Here is a 17,302-nt window from a genome sequence, read left to right on the forward strand (position 1 = left end):
CACACTTCCCTGTCTCTTCCTACACTCATCTTAATATCAACCTCTCTCATTTTTCTCTTTTTGAGTTTTAATCTCTCTGTTCTTAATTCTACTCAATTCTATTACAGCTCAGATCTGTTCTCACCTTCTCTCATCTCTACCTCACCTTACAATCTCATCTATATCTCATTTTACCTCACACCCCTGTCCTAACCTTATCCTTACCTCACCTCTGCCTTTCCTTTACTCTGAAACTGTCTCTGTCTCAATCTCATCTCTACCTCACTTTACAGTCTCAACTTTATCTTTACCTCACCTTTAAACTCTTTATCTCTACCCCTCATCACTGTCTCATCTCTATCATATTTCTACCTCACCTTTCATTCCTTTTTTCCTAATATCTACCTCACCTCAGTCATTTCTCTCCCTCAGTTTACCTCACATCACAGCCCTCTATCAACCTTATCTTTACCTCACCTCTCAACCTCAACTCTGCCTCTCCTTTACTCTGCAACACAGTCTCATCTCTGTCTCATCTCTACCTCACCTTACAGTCTCATCTCTACCTCACCTTACAGTCTCATCTCTACCTCACCTTACAGTCTCATCTCTACCTCACCTTACAGTCTCATCTCTACCTCACCTTACAGTCTCACCTCTACCTCACCTTACATTTTCATCTCTACCGTATCCATCTTCAAAGTCTTCATCTTCACCCTTCATCATAGTCCTATCTCTATCTCATTTCTACCTCACCTTACATGAAACCTCACCTTTTGACCAATTTCAATCTCATGTCTACCTCACCTTCACATCCTATTCTCTCTTATTTCTACCTCACCCTTGAACCCATCTCAACCTCATGTCTGCCTCACCTTAATTCACCTGATCTTATTCTTAACTTTATTGTAACTCACTGTAAAACACTTTCACAATTATAATACACTTTTTATTTTAACCTCACACACCTACCTCACATCTACCTCACCTACAGCCTCACCTCTACATTTACCAAACACCAACCAACACTCCCCTATTATCACAGTGAATGTGATTGCAGTGAATTAATTAAACTTATTTACTAAATTTGATAATCCGTACACACACACACACACACTCACACACACACAAACATACACACACACACACACACGCACACACACACACGCACACACAGATTTCTTACTTCCTCTTCTCCCCAGGGATGTGTGTGTGTGTGTGTGTGTGTGAGACTGTTTGTGTGTGTGTGTGTGTGTGTGTGTGTGTGTGTGTGTGTGTGTGTGTGTGTGTGTGTGTGTGTGAGACTGTTTGTGTGTGTGCGTGTGTGACTGTGAGTGTGTGTGTGTGTGTGTGTGTGTGTGTGTGTGTCAGGAAAATGTCATCACATGGCTCTGTTCCAGCTGCAGCTGTGTGAGCTCCTCCCTGAAGGGATTAGTGAGAGATCAGTGTGTAACTGCAGAGGGATTCACTTTACTACCTCACCTTTACCTCACCTTACAGCCTCTCCTTTACCTCACCTTACTACCTCACCTTTACCTCACCTTACAGCCTCTCCTTTACCTCACCTTACTACCTCACCTTTACCTCACCTTACTACCTCACCTTACAGCATCTCCTTTACCTCACCTTTACCTCACCTTACCACCTCACCTTTACCTCACCTTACAGCCTCTCCTTTACCTCACCTTACTACCTCATCTTTACCTCACCTTACTACCTCACCTTACAGCATCTCCTTTACCTCACCTTGCTACCTCAACTTTACCTCACCTTACCACCTCACCTTTACCTTACCTTACAGCCTCTCCTTTACCTCACCTTACTACCTCACCTTTACCTCACCTTACTACCTCACCTTACAGCATCTCCTTTACCTCACCTTATTACCTCACCTTTACCTCACCTTACCACCTCACCTTTACCTTACCTTACAACCTCACCTTACATCCTCTCCTTTACCTCACCTTACTACCTCAACTTACTACCTCACGTTTACCTCACCTTACAACCTCACCTTACAGCCTCTCCTTTACCTCACCTTACTACCTCACCTTTACCTCACCTTTACCTCACCTTACCACCTCACCTTTACCTCACCTTACTACCTCACCTTACAACCTCACCTTACATCCTCTCCTTTACCTCACCTTACTACCTCACCTTACTACCTCAACTTACTACCTCACGTTTAACTCACCTTACAACCTCACCTTATAGCCTTTCCTTTACCTCACCTTACTACCTCACCTTACTACCTCACCTTTACCTCACCTTACCTTTACCTCACATTGCAACCTCACCTTACAGCCTCTCCTTTAACTCACCTTACTACCTCACCTTACAGCCTCACCTTACTACCTCAACTTACTACCTCACGTTTACCTCACCTTACAACCTCACCTTACAGCCTCTCCTTTACCTCACCTTACCACCTCACCTTTACCTCACCTTACCACCTCACCTTACTGCCTCTCCTTTACCTCATCTTACTACCTCTCCTTTACCTCACCTTACTACCTCACCTTTACCTCACCTTACCACCTCACCTTACAGCCTCTCCTTTACCTCATCTTACTACCTCACCTGTACCTCACCTTACTATCTCACCTTACTACCTCACCTTTACCTCACCTTACTACCTCACCTTTACCTCACTTTACTACCTCACCTTTACCTCACCTTACTACCTTACCTTTACCTCACCTTACTACCTCACTTTTACCTCCCCTTACTACCTCACCTTACACCCTCACCTTTACCTCATCTTACACCCTCACCTTTACCTTATCTTAAAAAACTCACCTTTACCTCACCTTACACCTTCAAATTTTCCTCACTTTACAACCTTACCTTTACCTAACCTTTACCTCACCATACACCTTTACCTTTACTGCCCTACCTCTACTTTAACAGCCCTCTCTTCTACCTCACCTTTCACCTTTATCTTCATTTTTACCACCCCACCTCTACATCTACTTCCAGCCTCACCTTTACCACACCTTACTACCTCACCTGACAACCTCACCTTAGAGCCTCAGCTCTACTTTTACAACCCTTATGTGTGTGTGTGTGTGTGTGTAGTGTGTGTGTGTAGTGTGTGTGTGTGTGTGTGTGTGTGTAGTGTGCGTGTGTGTGTGTGTAGTGTGTGTAGTGTGCGTGTGTGTGTGTGTAGTGTGTGTGTGTAGAGTGTGTGTGTATGTGTAGTGTGTGTGTGTGTTTGTGTAGTGTGCGTGTGTGTAGTGTGCGTGTGTGTGTGTGTAGTGTGCGTGTGTGTAGTGTGTGTGTGTGTGTGTGTGTAGTGTGTGTGTGTGTGTGTAGTGTGTGTGTGTGTAGTGTGCGTGTGTGTGTGTAGTGTGTGTAGTGTGCGTGTGTGTGTGTGTAGTGTGTGTGTAGTGTGTGTGTAGTGTGTGTAGTGTGTGTGTGTGTGTAGTGTGTGTGTGTGTGTGTGTGTGTGTAGTGTGCGTGTGTGTGTGTAGTGTGTGTAGTGTGCGTGTGTGTGTGTGTAGTGTGTGTGTGTGTAGCGTGTGTGTGTATGTGTAGTGTGTGTGTGTGTTTGTGTAGTGTGCGTGTGTGTAGTGTGCGTGTGTGTGTGTGTAGTGTGCGTGTGTGTAGTGTGTGTGTGTGTGTGTAGTGTGTGTGTGTGTGTGTGTGTGTGTAGTGTGTGTGTGTGTAGTGTGCGTGTGTGTGTGTGTGTAGTGTGTGTAGTGTGCGTGTGTGTGTGTGTAGTGTGTGTGTGTGTGTGTGTGTGTAGTGTGTGTGTGTGTAGTGTGTGTGTGTGTGTGTAGTGTGTGTAGTGTGTGTGTGTAGTGTGTGTAGTGTGTGTGTGTGTGTGTGTGTGTGGTGTGTGTAGTGTGTAGTGTGTGTGTGTAGTGTGTGTAGTGTGTGTGTGTGTGTGTGTAGGATTATAGAGTCTCTGATGTTGTGTAATCTGAGGGTCGGTGGTTCCTGATGATTTTATCACGTCGCCATCGGCAACCGTGCAGCTCAGACCCAACACTGATAACCATCCAATACCCAACACTATCCTCCTCACACTCCTCCTCTTCATCCCCCTTTCCTCACACTCCTCCTCTTCACCCTCCTCTTCCTCACACTCCTCTCCTCACACTCCTCCTCTTCTTCATCCTCCTCTCCTCTCCTCTCACTCCTCCTCTCCTCTCACTCCTCCTCATCCTCCTCTCCTCACACTCCTCCTCCTCATCCTCCTCTCCTCACACTCCTCCTCTTCCTCATCCTCCACTCCTCACACTCCTCCTCTTCATCCTCCTCTCCTCACACTCCTCCTCTTCCTCATCCTCCACTCCTCACACTCCTCCTCTTCATCCTCCTCTCCTCACACTCCTCCTCTTTATCCTCCTCTCCTCACACTCCTCCTCTTCCTCATCCTCCTCTCCTCACACTCCTCCTCTTCTCCTTTTCCTCCTCTCCTCAGACTCCTCCTCTTCCTCATTCTCCTCTCCTCACACTCCTCCTCTTCATCCTCCTCTCCTCACACTCCTCCTCTTTATCCTCCTCTCCTCACACTCCTCCTCTTCCTCATCCTCCTCTCCTCACACTCCTCCTCTTCTCCTTTTCCTCCTCTCCTCAGACTCCTCCTCTTCCTCATCCTCCTCTCCTCACACTAGTCCTCCTCATCCTCCTCTCCTCACACTCGTCCTCCTCATCCTCCTCTCCTCACACTCCTCCTCTTCCTCATCCTCCTCTCCTCACACTCGTCCTCCTCATCCTCCTCTCCTCACACTCCTCCTCTTCCTCATCCTCCTCTCCTCACACTCCTCCTCAACCTCCTCTCCTCACACTCCTCCTCTTCCTCATCCTCCTCTCCTCACACTCCTCCTCTTCCTCATCCTCCTCTCCTCACACTCCTCCTCTTCCTCATCCTCCTCTCCTCACACTCCTCCTCCTCATCCTCCTCCTCTCACACTCCTCCTCACACTCCTCCTCCTCATTCTCCTCTCCTCACACTCCTCCTCCTCATTCTCCTCTCTTCACACTCCTCCTCTCCTCACACTCCTCCTCTTCATCCTCCTCTCCTCACACTCCTCCTCTTCATCCTCCTCTCCTTACACTCCTCCTCTTCATCCTCCTCTCCTTACACTCCTCCTCCTCATTCTCCTCTCCTCACACTCCTCCTCTCCTCACACTCCTCCTCTTCATCCTCCTCTCCTCACACTCCTCATCTTCATCCTCCTCTCCTTACACTCCTCCTCATTCTCCTCTCCTCACACTCCTCCTCATCCTCCTCTCCTCACACTCCTCCTCTTCATCCTCCTCTCCTCACACTCCTCCTCTTCCTCATCCTCCTCTCCGCACACTCCTCCTCTTCATCCTCCTCTCCTCACACTCCTCCTCTTCATCCTCCTCTCCTCACACTCCTCCTCTCCTCTCCTCACACTCCTCCTCTTCATCCTCCTCTCCTCACACTCCTCCTCTTCATCTTCCTCTCCTCACACTCCTCCTCTTCATCCTCCTTTTCTCACACTCCTCCTCTTCATCCTCCTCTCCTCACGCTCCTCCACTTCATCCTCCTCTCTTCACCACACCTCCTCTCCTCATCATTCTACTCTTCTTCTTCCTTGTCTTCTCATACTCTTCCTCTCATCTGTCTCTTCCTCCTCATTTCCTCCTCTCCTCATCCTCTCCTCCTTTCCAGATTCTACTCTCCTTATTCTCCTCATTCTACACCTCCATCTCTCTCCATCCTCTCATCCTCACACTTGCTGGGGTGTGTCCGTGGTTGTTAAGGTGTGGTGCTGCAGGTGGTTGCCGGGGTGTGTAGGTGGTTGCCGGGGTGTAGGTGGTTGCTGGGGTATGTAGGTGGTTGCCGGGGTGTGTAGGTGGTTGCCGGGGTGTGTAGGTGGTTGCCGGGGTTGCCGGGGTGTGTAGGTGGTTGCCGGGGTGTGTAGGCGGTTGCCGGGGTGTGTAGGTTGTTGCCGGGGTGTGCAGGTGGTTGCCGGGGTGTGTAGGTGGTTGCCGGGGTGTGTAGGTGGTTGCCGGGGTGTGTAGGTTGTTGCCGGGGTGTGTAGGTGGTTGCCGGGGTGTGTAGGTGGTTGCCGGGGTGTGTAGGTTGTTGCCGGGGTGTGTAGGTGGTTGCCGGGGTGTGTAGGTGGTTGCCGGGGTGTGTAGGTTGTTTCCGGGGTGTGTAGGTGGTTGCCGGGGTGTGTAGGTGGTTGCCGGGGTGTGTAGGTTGTTGCCGGGGTGTGTAGGTTGTTGCCGGGGTGTGTAGGTTGTTGCCGGGGTGTGTAGGTGGTTGCCGGGGTGTGTAGGTGGTTGCCGGGGTGTGTAGGTGGTTGCCGGGGTGTGTAGGTTGTTGCCGGGGTGTGTAGGTTGTTGCCGGGGTGTGTAGGTTGTTGCCGGGGTGTGTAGGTGGTTGCCGGGGTGTGTAGGTGGTTGCCGGGGTGTGTAGGTGGTTGCAGCCTCCTACTGAGACCTTGTGGGAGGTTAATAAGGAATTGCTTACCAGTTGCCGTGGTGTTACAGATGATTTCTTTATAAATTAATACAGCCCACTGTATACATCTCTCTCTCTCTCTCTCTCTCTCTCTCTCTCTCTCTCTGTCTCTCTCTCTTTCTTTCTCTCTCCCTCTCTCTCTCTCTCTCTCTCTCTCTCTGTCAATTTTCAATTTTCAATTTTTTTTCAATTTAAAAAAGCTTTATTGGCATGAATTGCAATTAACAACTTTTGCCAAAGCAATGAAACAAGAAGTTAATATACAAAAGGTAAAAAATAAAAATCAAATACATATAATATACATACATATACATACACACATACATTAACACATCTTACATATAAAAGTAAATATAAATAAATAAATAAAAGAAAATAAATGAATAAGATATTAATAACAGTGTTCTATGTTGTAATTATTTATAAAGAGTTGTGATTAGATTGTTGATTAAGCTGATTTCTGTGGTGATGTAGAGCTGAGACGTAATTGGCTGATACTGTTATGGTCTCAGTTTCTTCTCCGAGAACGACTCTGAGTTTCTCACAGTCAGACAGAGATGGGAAAGCAGGATTGGTGAAAGTACGGCTCTCTGAGGGTCTGGTACTGTGGGCAGTACAGGAGGAAGTGGATCTCGTCCTCTATCTGCATTAGGCTGCAGTGTGGGCAGGTTCTCTCCTCTCTGGCTCTCCAGGTTTTATGGTATCTGCCTCTCTCCACCTCCAGCCCGTGATCACTAATCCTGTATTTAGTGAGGAGTTTTCTCTCCTGAACTTGTTTAATATTTAGATACTCTGCCAGGGTGATGTTACGGTTTAATGATCTGTAACAGGTTAATTTTATCTGTTGATTTATTTCATTTGTCCAAATTTGGTCATATTCGAGGGAAAGAGATTTACCAATTAGTTTGATGCTGTTTGTGGAGGAGGAGGTGGAGGGGGAGGAGGCGGGGTTTAGGGGATGAAGCTCAGTGAGTGGTTGGCTGAGCAAGCAGAGTGGGTGTGGTTTTGAGGACAGTTGATTGGCCAGAAGAGCTCTATATCTGATGGAATTTGGATTAGCCTGATTAAGTGATAGCCAGTATTTTACAGATCTTTTGCGAATATCAGTGTGCAGAGGGTAAAGGCCCAGTTCTGCTCTGCAGGCGTTATTGGAGGCGTTTCTGTGAACTCCGAGGATGTTTTTGGCAAATTCCAATTGTAATTTTTCAATAGGGTTTTTATCCCAGTTCTTTAAATCCAAGCACAATGTTGGCCCCCATATTTCACATCCATATAATAGAATTGGTTTTATTATTGAATTAAACAGTTTTATCCAAATTTTGATGGGAATGTTTATTTTACCAAATTTAGTTTTAATAGCATATAAAGCCCTTCTTGCCTTTTCACTGAGAGCTTTTACAGCCAGGCCAAAACTCCCCGATGAGCTGATTTCAATGCCCAGGTAAGTGTATGTGGTGCTGTGTTGTAGTATTTGTCCTCCGTAAGTAAACTGATATTTGTTTTCCTGAGATCTGGATTTCTTCTGGAAGATCAGGACTTTGGTTTTGCTGAGGTTTACTGTGAGAGCCCAGTTCTGGCAGTACTCCTCCAGCACTGCCAGACTCCGCTGTAAGCCCTGCTCTGAGGTGGACATTAGGACCAGGTCATCAGCGTAGAGTAAGCACTTTATTTCATTGTTGTTTAAAGTGAGGCCGGGGACGTCCGACTGCTCCAGTGTGGTTGCCAGATCATTGATATAAATATTAAATAGAGTGGGACTCAAGCTACACCCCTGTCTCACTCCACGGCTCTGTTGGAAGAATTCAGTTCTGGATTTGCCAATTCGTATTGCACATTTGTTTTTAGAATAAAGTGATTTTATTATATCAAATGTTTTCCCGCCTATTCCGTTTTGAAGAAGTTTATATAGTAAGCCTTCATGCCAAATTGAATCAAAAGCTTTATGAAAATCTACAAAGCATGTGAAGATTTTTCTTTGGTTAGGGGTGATATTTTTATTAATTATAGAATTTAAAGAGTATATATGGTCTGATGTGCGGTGTTTTGGTAAAAAACCAATTTGTGATTTGCTCAGAATTTCATGTTTCATTAGAAAGTCCATAATTCTGGCATTTATAATACTACAAAAAACTTTTCCGATGTTACTACAGACACAAATACCTCTGTAATTATTGGGGTCATATTTGTCTCCTTTTTTGTATATGGGAGAAATCAGTCCTTTGCTCCAGATCTCAGGAAAACATCCTGATTTTAAAATCAAATTAAAAAGTTTAACAAGTGCTTCTATTGCTTTGGGGTTGCATAATTTAATCATTTCATTGCTGATATTGTCTGGACCACAAGCTTTCTTAAATTTAAGCTTTTTAATTTGGTTATGGATTTCTTCATTTGTAATTGGGAAGTCAATTGGGTTTTGATAATCTTTAATAGATTTTGTTAATTCATCAAGTTTTATCTTGATTTGATTAAATTTAGGGCTATCTATTTTCTTATAAAGGTTTTCAAAGTATGATTTCCAAATTGAGGCGTTTTGAATTGGTAGTCTTCTTACATTTGAGTCAAATTTTTTATAGAGCTCCCAGAAGGAGTTGTCATTGATTGCTTGTTCGATTTGATCAAGTTTTGTTCTTAATAGTTTGGCTTTTTTGATTTTCAGGAGTGTTTTGTATTCTTTTAAAGCATTTGAATAATCAGTACGTATGTCCTGATTATTTGGGTCCCTGTGTTTTTTGTTGGATAATGTTCTTAATTTTTTCCTTGAGGTTTTACAGTCGTTATCAAACCATGGCTCTTTGGTGTGATTTAAATGGTGTGAGGTTTTCTGTATGTTTTCTGAGGAGGGGTTTGACATTTTAGCCAATGTTTCAAAAATGTTATTTATGTCATCTGTTGCATTAGATATTCCGTCAGAGTCAGGGGTGTAGCTCCTGGATAAGAAATTGTCAAGCATTTGTGTAATGCAGTGGCTATTTATATTCAATTTTAAGTTCTCAATCAATCTCTGTCTCTCTCTCTCATACACACACCAAGTGCACATCCACTAAATACCCTGTCACATGGTTCACACACACACACACACACACACACACACACACACACACACACACACTTTTCTAGCCTCTTTGTCCCCTTCCCCCTCACATCATTCAGACAACCTCCCTCTCTCCACATTATTCCTCTCTCCTTTCACTCCCTCTCTCTCTCCCTTTCTCCCTCTCTCTCCATCTCTCCGTCTTTTTTCTTTCCTCATTTTCATCCCTCCTCTCTCTCTCCCCTTCACTCTCACCCCCTTATTTTTATTTTTCCCCTCTCTCTCTCTCTCTCTCTCTCTCTCTCTCTCTCTCTCTCCTTCCGTTGAGCATCCAGTCCCCCCCTCGGTTTATTCCAGTGTGACGAGCGTTTGCTGGTGGCGTCTCCAGCCCAGCTTTACTATTCCACACCAGCACTATATATATGTTGTGTGTGTGTATATATATATACATATAAAATATTACTGAAAATAATTGCAATTACAAATATTTATTTCCTGTGTGTATTGGAACATCCCAGTTTATTATTTTTCCTACATAGTAAATGAATAGCTTAGTGATCTATCAGATTATGAAGGAACACATAATGAATCATGTAGTAACTTAAAAACAGTGTTAAACAAACTAAAATACTCTGTGAAGTATTTAGATGCTCTTATCTGGGGAGCTGTTTGTTAACTTGTGGTTTCTGAGACTGAAAACTCTGATAAACTCATCCTGTACAACAGAGGAAACTCTCGCTCTTCTATCTTTTCCTAAAGCGGTCCTGATGAGTGCCAGTTCCATCATTATAACATTTTTAATGATCTTTGCAGTGACTGCACTTGAGAATTTTTGGAATTCATCTTTTCGGACTGATTGATCTTCATTTCTTTATTTAGTTGAGTAGTTGTTTCTTTTCATAACCTGGATTCGAACATTACTGAAATATTCACTATTCACTGTATACCTGTAACTCTACCTCTTCACTACTTTACTTTAACTGATGCTCTCAAACACTTTATTAAGAGACAAGAAATTCAAGTAATTAACTCTTGATGAGTTCAGCACAGCTGTTAACTGAAAGCCTGAATTCCAGGAGACTCTACCTCATAAAGCTGACTGAGAAAATCCAGCAGAGATGTTCAAAACTCATCATTATAGAAATTATAACAAATTAGAAAACTTTGTATTTGCAGATTAGTAAAATATACTTTCATGGACTTTAAAGATGTTTACATAACAAAACAGATGTTTAAACCACTTTATTCATTTTAATAAACATACCTGTAAGTCTGATACATGCAGATGAGCTCTGCTCTGATTGGCTGGCCTGTACTGCAGAGATTCCTCTGTTGTTTTATATACTGTAGTTTATATTATATGGATTAGGGTGGAGCTGGTGGAGGTGTGGGTGTTCTGAGGGAGGAATGGAGGAGGCGTTCGCTCAGGTGATCGTAATGTTTTATTTTACAAGTGAGAATAATAAAAATTATTTCATTATTCGCTGACATCAAATTATTATCATTTTTTTTTACACTTTTTGTCTTTTTTTCTATTTGAACACATAAAAGCATCACAACAGCAATTTACAAATCCTCAGATTAATCTTCAAAACCAAAAACACATTTACACATGCAACATCAGGGCTGTAATGAGGGGGCGGAGTCTGGGGGGTTATTTTATTAATAACAAATTAATAAAGAATTACTTTAAACTTCATTACTTTTACTTTCTATACTGTTTGTGGGACGTTCCTCAGACGTTCTTTAAATTTTAAATACTGAATTTAGAAATTAATTTAATGTTTTACCAGGAAACAGAACTTATTTTCTGGTAGTTCTGTTTACTTTTGGGCAGTTTTTGTTAAAATGTGTTAAAATAAATAATAAATGATCCATACGAGTGTTTCTCCGGCGGCCTGTAGGGGGCGCACCGGAGTGAGACGGGATGCGCGAGGAGGAAAAGCAACATGTAAGACAATTTTCTGCCTTAAAATTCCAAAAAAATCTGGAAAAACGAACAAATCCAGGCGTGTTTTGGTGCGCAGATTCAGAGAGTCTGTAAAAAAACGCTGAACTCCAGACGCGAGGCGACGGCTGCCGTTTCCCTCTGCTTCCGCCGGCGACGCAACGCTCCGATAAAATCACCCAAAAAATTAAAAAATCACCCAAAAAATGAGGGATAATCACCTTCCCGATTATTGCTGCAGGTGGAAAAGCTCCCGGTGGTGGCGGCCGGGCCGGGTCACAGCGCCGCCCCGGTGGCCTCCGTCGGTATTGTTTATTAATCCCAGGTGTTGATGATTGTCTACTGAGTCCGTTACGTAAAGAACGGCTGTAACTGGAACAGCCACGACACCGAAACACGTTCATACACACCGAAAAATATACATTATGATACGGTGGAAAGGTACAATAATTACACAGGAAAAGAAATGACAGCGTAAAGCCGACGCCACGCCGTCCCTCGTCTCCGGCTCTCTCTCTCTCTCTCGCGCCGCCGCCGCTCTCGCGCCCCCTGCTGGGGTTCGGGTTCAGGTTCTGGGAGCCCCACAGGAGCTTTTAGCAGAGAGTCTGAAGGTGGCCTGGGGTCTCCTGGGTTCGGCCTAAAAGAACCACCGGAACGCCTCGCCGTTACTCACCGGCGTCCTCTAGAGGAGGAAAAGAGAACAGAGAGAGAGATAAATCAGATGATGAATCGTAGATGAATATCTTTGTCTTTATAAAACTTTTTTTCTATTTAACAGGGTCAGTGTGCACATTGATCAACATTTCAGTTTCAGTGTAAATGTTTCAGAGTTTAGCTATAAAGCTCTTTTTCATCTGTAGTTTTTTGGCAGGTTGTTGTAGAAAACAAGTGTCAACAGTTCAATAAAAATGACAAAACACCACAACATATACATAAACACAATACCACACACATTCCATAAAATATACACACGGTTATCAGTGATTAGAGGCGTGTCTTCAGTTTATATTTAATGTCAGGTTGTTTATACGTGTTCGTAACTCATTAGATTATTGGTAGATTATTCCAGTATTGCCTCCCTCTAATGGAGAAGACTGGAAAATAATGTGAGAGTATAGTGTGGGTTTTGTGGTGAGTGTGAGTGTAGTGATATAATGTGATACGTGATGGTGTGAGAGTATAGTGATACAAGTGTGATGGTGTGAGAGTATAGTGAGTGGTGAGTATAGTGATATATAAGTGTGGTGGAATATAGTGAGCATGAGGAGTGTGAGTATAGTGAGCATGAGGAGTGTGAGGTAGTATAGTGAGCGTGAGGAGTGTGAGGTAGTATAGTGAGCGTGAGGAGTGTGAGGTAGTATAGTGTGCATGAGGAGTGTGAGTATAGTAATATATAAGTGTGAGGTAGTATAGTGAGCGTGAGGAGTGTGAGGTAGTATAGTGAGTGTGAGGTAGTATAGTGAGCGTGAGGAGTGTGAGTATAGTGATATAATAGTGATGGAGTATAGTGAGCGTGAGGAGTGCGAGTATAGTGATATAATGGTGATGGAGTATAGTGAGTGTGAGGAGTGTGAGTATAGTGATATAATGGTGATGGAGTATAGTGAGTGTGAGGTAGTATAGTGCGTGTGAGGAGTGTGATGGAGTATAGTGACTGTGAGGAGTGTGAGTATAGTGATATATAATTGTGTTGGAGTATAGTGAGCGTGAGGAGTGTGAGGTAGTATAGTGAGTGTGAGGTAGTATAGTGAGCGTGAGGAGTGTGAGGTAGTATAGTGAGCATGAGGAGTGTGAGTATAGTGATATAATAGTGAGGTAGTATAGTGCGTGTGAGGAGTGTGAGTATAGTGATATAATAGTGAGGTAGTATAGTGAGCATGAGGAGTGTGAGTATAGTGATATAATAGTGAGGTAGTATAGTGAGCGTGAGGAGTGTGAGTATAGTGATATAATAGTGAGGTAGTATAGTGCGTGTGAGGAGTGTGAGTATAGTGATATAATAGTGAGGTAGTATAGTGCGTGTGAGGAGTGTGAGTATAGTGATATAATAGTGAGGTAGTATAGTGAGCAAGAGGAGTGTGAGTATAGTGATATAATAGTGAGGTAGTATAGTGCGTGTGAGGAGTGTGAGTATAGTGATATAATAGTGAGGTAGTATAGTACGTGTGAGGAGTGTGAGTATAGTGATATAATAGTGAGGTAGTATAGTGCGTGTGAGGAGTGTGAGTATAGTGATATAATAGTGAGGTAGTATAGTGCGTGTGAGGAGTGTGAGTATAGTGATATAATAGTGAGGTAGTATAGTGCGTGTGAGGAGTGTGAGTATAGTGATATAATAGTGAGGTAGTATAGTGCGTGTGAGGAGTGTGAGTATAGTGATATAATAGTGAGGTAGTATAGTGCGTGTGAGGAGTGTGAGTATAGTGATATAATAGTGAGGTAGTATAGTGCGTGTGAGGAGTGTGAGTATAGTGATATTATAGTGATGGAGTATAGTGCGTGTGAGGTAGTATAGTGCGTGTGAGGAGTGTGATGGAGTATAGTGACTGTGAGGAGTGTGAGTATAGTGATATATAATTGTGTTGGAGTATAGTGAGCGTGAGGAGTGTGAGGTAGTATAGTGAAAGTGAGGTAGTATAGTGAGCGTGAGGAGTGTGAGGTAGTATAGTGAGCATGAGGAGTGTGAGTATAGTGATATAATAGTGAGGTAGTATAGTGCGTGTGAGGAGTGTGAGTATAGTGATATAATAGTGAGGTAGTATAGTGAGCATGAGGAGTGTGAGTATAGTGATATTATAGTGATGGAGTATAGTGAGTGTGAGGTAGTATAGTGCGTGTGAGGAGTGTGATGGAGTATAGTGACTGTGAGGAGTGTGAGTATAGTGATATATAATTGTGTTGGAGTATAGTGAGCGTGAGGAGTGTGAGGTAGTATAGTGAGTGTGAGGTAGTATAGTGAGCGTGAGGAGTGTGAGGTAGTATAGTGAGCATGAGGAGTGTGAGTATAGTGATATAATAGTGAGGTAGTATAGTGCGTGTGAGGAGTGTGAGTATAGTGATATAATAGTGAGGTAGTATAGTGAGCATGAGGAGTGTGAGTATAGTGATATAATAGTGAGGTAGTATAGTGCGTGTGAGGAGTGTGAGTATAGTGATATAATAGTGAGGTAGTATAGTGCGTGTGAGGAGTGTGAGTATAGTGATATAATAGTGATGGAGTATAGTGCGTGTGAGGAGTGTGAGTATAGTGATATAATAGTGAGGTAGTATAGTGAGCAAGAGGAGTGTGAGTATAGTGATATAATAGTGAGGTAGTATAGTGCGTGTGAGGAGTGTGAGTATAGTGATATAATAGTGAGGTAGTATAGTGCGTGTGAGGAGTGTGAGTATAGTGATATAATAGTGAGGTAGTATAGTGCGTGTGAGGAGTGTGAGTATAGTGATATAATAGTGAGGTAGTATAGTGCGTGTGAGGAGTGTGAGTATAGTGATATAATAGTGAGGTAGTATAGTGCGTGTGAGGAGTGTGAGTATAGTGATATAATAGTGAGGTAGTATAGTGCGTGTGAGGAGTGTGAGTATAGTGATATAATAGTGAGGTAGTATAGTGCGTGTGAGGAGTGTGAGTATAGTGATATAATAGTGAGGTAGTATAGTGAGCATGAGGAGTGTGAGTATAGTGATATAATAGTGAGGTAGTATAGTGAGCATGAGGAGTGTGAGTATAGTGATATAATAGTGAGGTAGTATAGTGAGCATGAGGAGTGTGAGTATAGTGATATAATAGTGAGGTAGTATAGTGCGTGTGAGGAGTGTGAGTATAGTGATATAATAGTGAGGTAGTATAGTGCGTGTGAGGAGTGTGAGTATAGTGATATAATAGTGAGGTAGTATAGTGCGTGTGAGGAGTGTGAGTATAGTGATATAATAGTGAGGTAGTATAGTGCGTGTGAGGAGTGTGAGTATAGTGATATAATAGTGAGGTAGTATAGTGCGTGTGAGGAGTGTGAGTATAGTGATATAATAGTGAGGTAGTATAGTGCGTGTGAGGAGTGTGAGTATAGTGATATAATAGTGAGGTAGTATAGTGCGTGTGAGGAGTGTGAGTATAGTGATATAATAGTGAGGTAGTATAGTGCGTGTGAGGAGTGTGAGTATAGTGATATAATAGTGAGGTAGTATAGTGCGTGTGAGGAGTGTGAGTATAGTGATATAATAGTGAGGTAGTATAGTGCGCGTGAGGAGTGTGAGTATAGTGATATAATAGTGAGGTAGTATAGTGAGCATGAGGAGTGTGAGTATAGTGATATAATAGTGAGGTAGTATAGTGAGCATGAGGAGTGTGAGTATAGTGATATAATAGTGAGGTAGTATAGTGAGCATGAGGAGTGTGAGTATAGTGATATAATAGTGAGGTAGTATAGTGCGTGTGAGGAGTGTGAGTATAGTGATATAATAGTGAGGTAGTATAGTGCGTGTGAGGAGTGTGAGTATAGTGATATAATAGTGAGGTAGTATAGTGCGTGTGAGGAGTGTGAGTATAGTGATATAATAGTGAGGTAGTATAGTGCGTGTGAGGAGTGTGAGTATAGTGATATAATAGTGAGGTAGTATAGTGCGTGTGAGGAGTGTGAGTATAGTGATATAATAGTGAGGTAGTATAGTGCGTGTGAGGAGTGTGAGTATAGTGATATAATAGTGAGGTAGTATAGTGCGTGTGAGGAGTGTGAGTATAGTGATATAATAGTGAGGTAGTATAGTGAGCATGAGGAGTGTGAGTATAGTGATATAATAGTGAGGTAGTATAGTGAGCATGAGGAGTGTGAGTATAGTGATATAATAGTGAGGTAGTATAGTGAGCGTGAGGAGTGTGAGTATAGTGATATAATAGTGAGGTAGTATAGTGCGTGTGAGGAGTGTGAGTATAGTGATATAATAGTGAGGTAGTATAGTGCGTGTGAGGAGTGTGAGTATAGTGATATAATAGTGAGGTAGTATAGTGCGTGTGAGGAGTGTGAGTATAGTGATATAATAGTGATGGAGTATAGTGCGTGTGAGGAGTGTGAGTATAGTGATATAATAGTGATGGAGTATAGTGCGTGTGAGGAGTGTGAGGTGGTGTAATTCACGCTGCTGTAGACCGGAGGAGCTGAGGACTTGCAGACGCACCAAAATAATAATTACGGCTCGGCAGCGACTCGCCGTCAAATTCCCAACGAGCGACAATGAGGCGTTTAATTACGGCGTCTCCATCTGCGGCGGAGAGGAACAGCGTCTCCACCCGAGCTACAGACACCCCCACCCCCCAAAACCTCGCCCCCCCCGCCGCCTGCCGCTCGCTCCACACTCATTTGGCAGTCAGCACATAAAACACTGAGGTTCCTGGCAATCTCCGTGACCAATTAGCGCACCGGGGGATTATTTGTGCGACGGAGGGAATTACTGTACGCTGATCAGAACTGAAATCACTCCGACCTGCTTACCGGCACGCTAACGCTAACGTCTCTCTCTGCACCTGATGAGACTTTAAATGTGCAGCTAATGGTGCAGCAATGGGCTTTTTACCCCGTCTACTACCCCTGCAGTATTAAACCCGCAGTACTGCAGAAAATATCAACAAAAATATACCTTTATACCATCCATAACAAAAATACATACAGAACAAATTTTAGGTATAGATGGGTATGGATTGCGGTGAGTATTAAAAGGGTATGGATTAATTTGAATGTAGACGTGCATTAGTAATGTTGGGTATAGAGGGGTTATGGGTAAATATGATTATATGATATATGAGTATAAGTAATGTTGGGTATAGAGGGTTATGGGTATAGATGATTATATGATATAAGAGTATATATAAGTGTGGTTTTGATGTGTGTAATCTGCTGGTTTG

The 17,302-nt window shown here is 43.2% G+C and overlaps 1 protein-coding gene across 1 annotated transcript in view; it reads right to left on the reverse strand.

Annotated features, from left to right (window-relative positions):
• Positions 1–10,885: 10,885 nt before the first annotated feature.
• Positions 10,886–17,302, reverse strand: part of cxxc4 (CXXC finger 4) — a 66,387-nt gene continuing 59,970 nt past the window's right edge. The window contains exon 3 of the mRNA XM_022686280.2: positions 10,886–12,091. Within this exon, the coding sequence (XP_022542001.1) occupies positions 12,047–12,091 (45 nt within the window). The 3' untranslated portion in view covers positions 10,886–12,046. The remainder of the gene's footprint in view (positions 12,092–17,302) is intronic.

This window comes from Astyanax mexicanus, chromosome 7, assembly GCF_023375975.1.
Source record: "Astyanax mexicanus isolate ESR-SI-001 chromosome 7, AstMex3_surface, whole genome shotgun sequence".
Taxonomy (NCBI): domain Eukaryota; kingdom Metazoa; phylum Chordata; class Actinopteri; order Characiformes; family Acestrorhamphidae; genus Astyanax; species Astyanax mexicanus.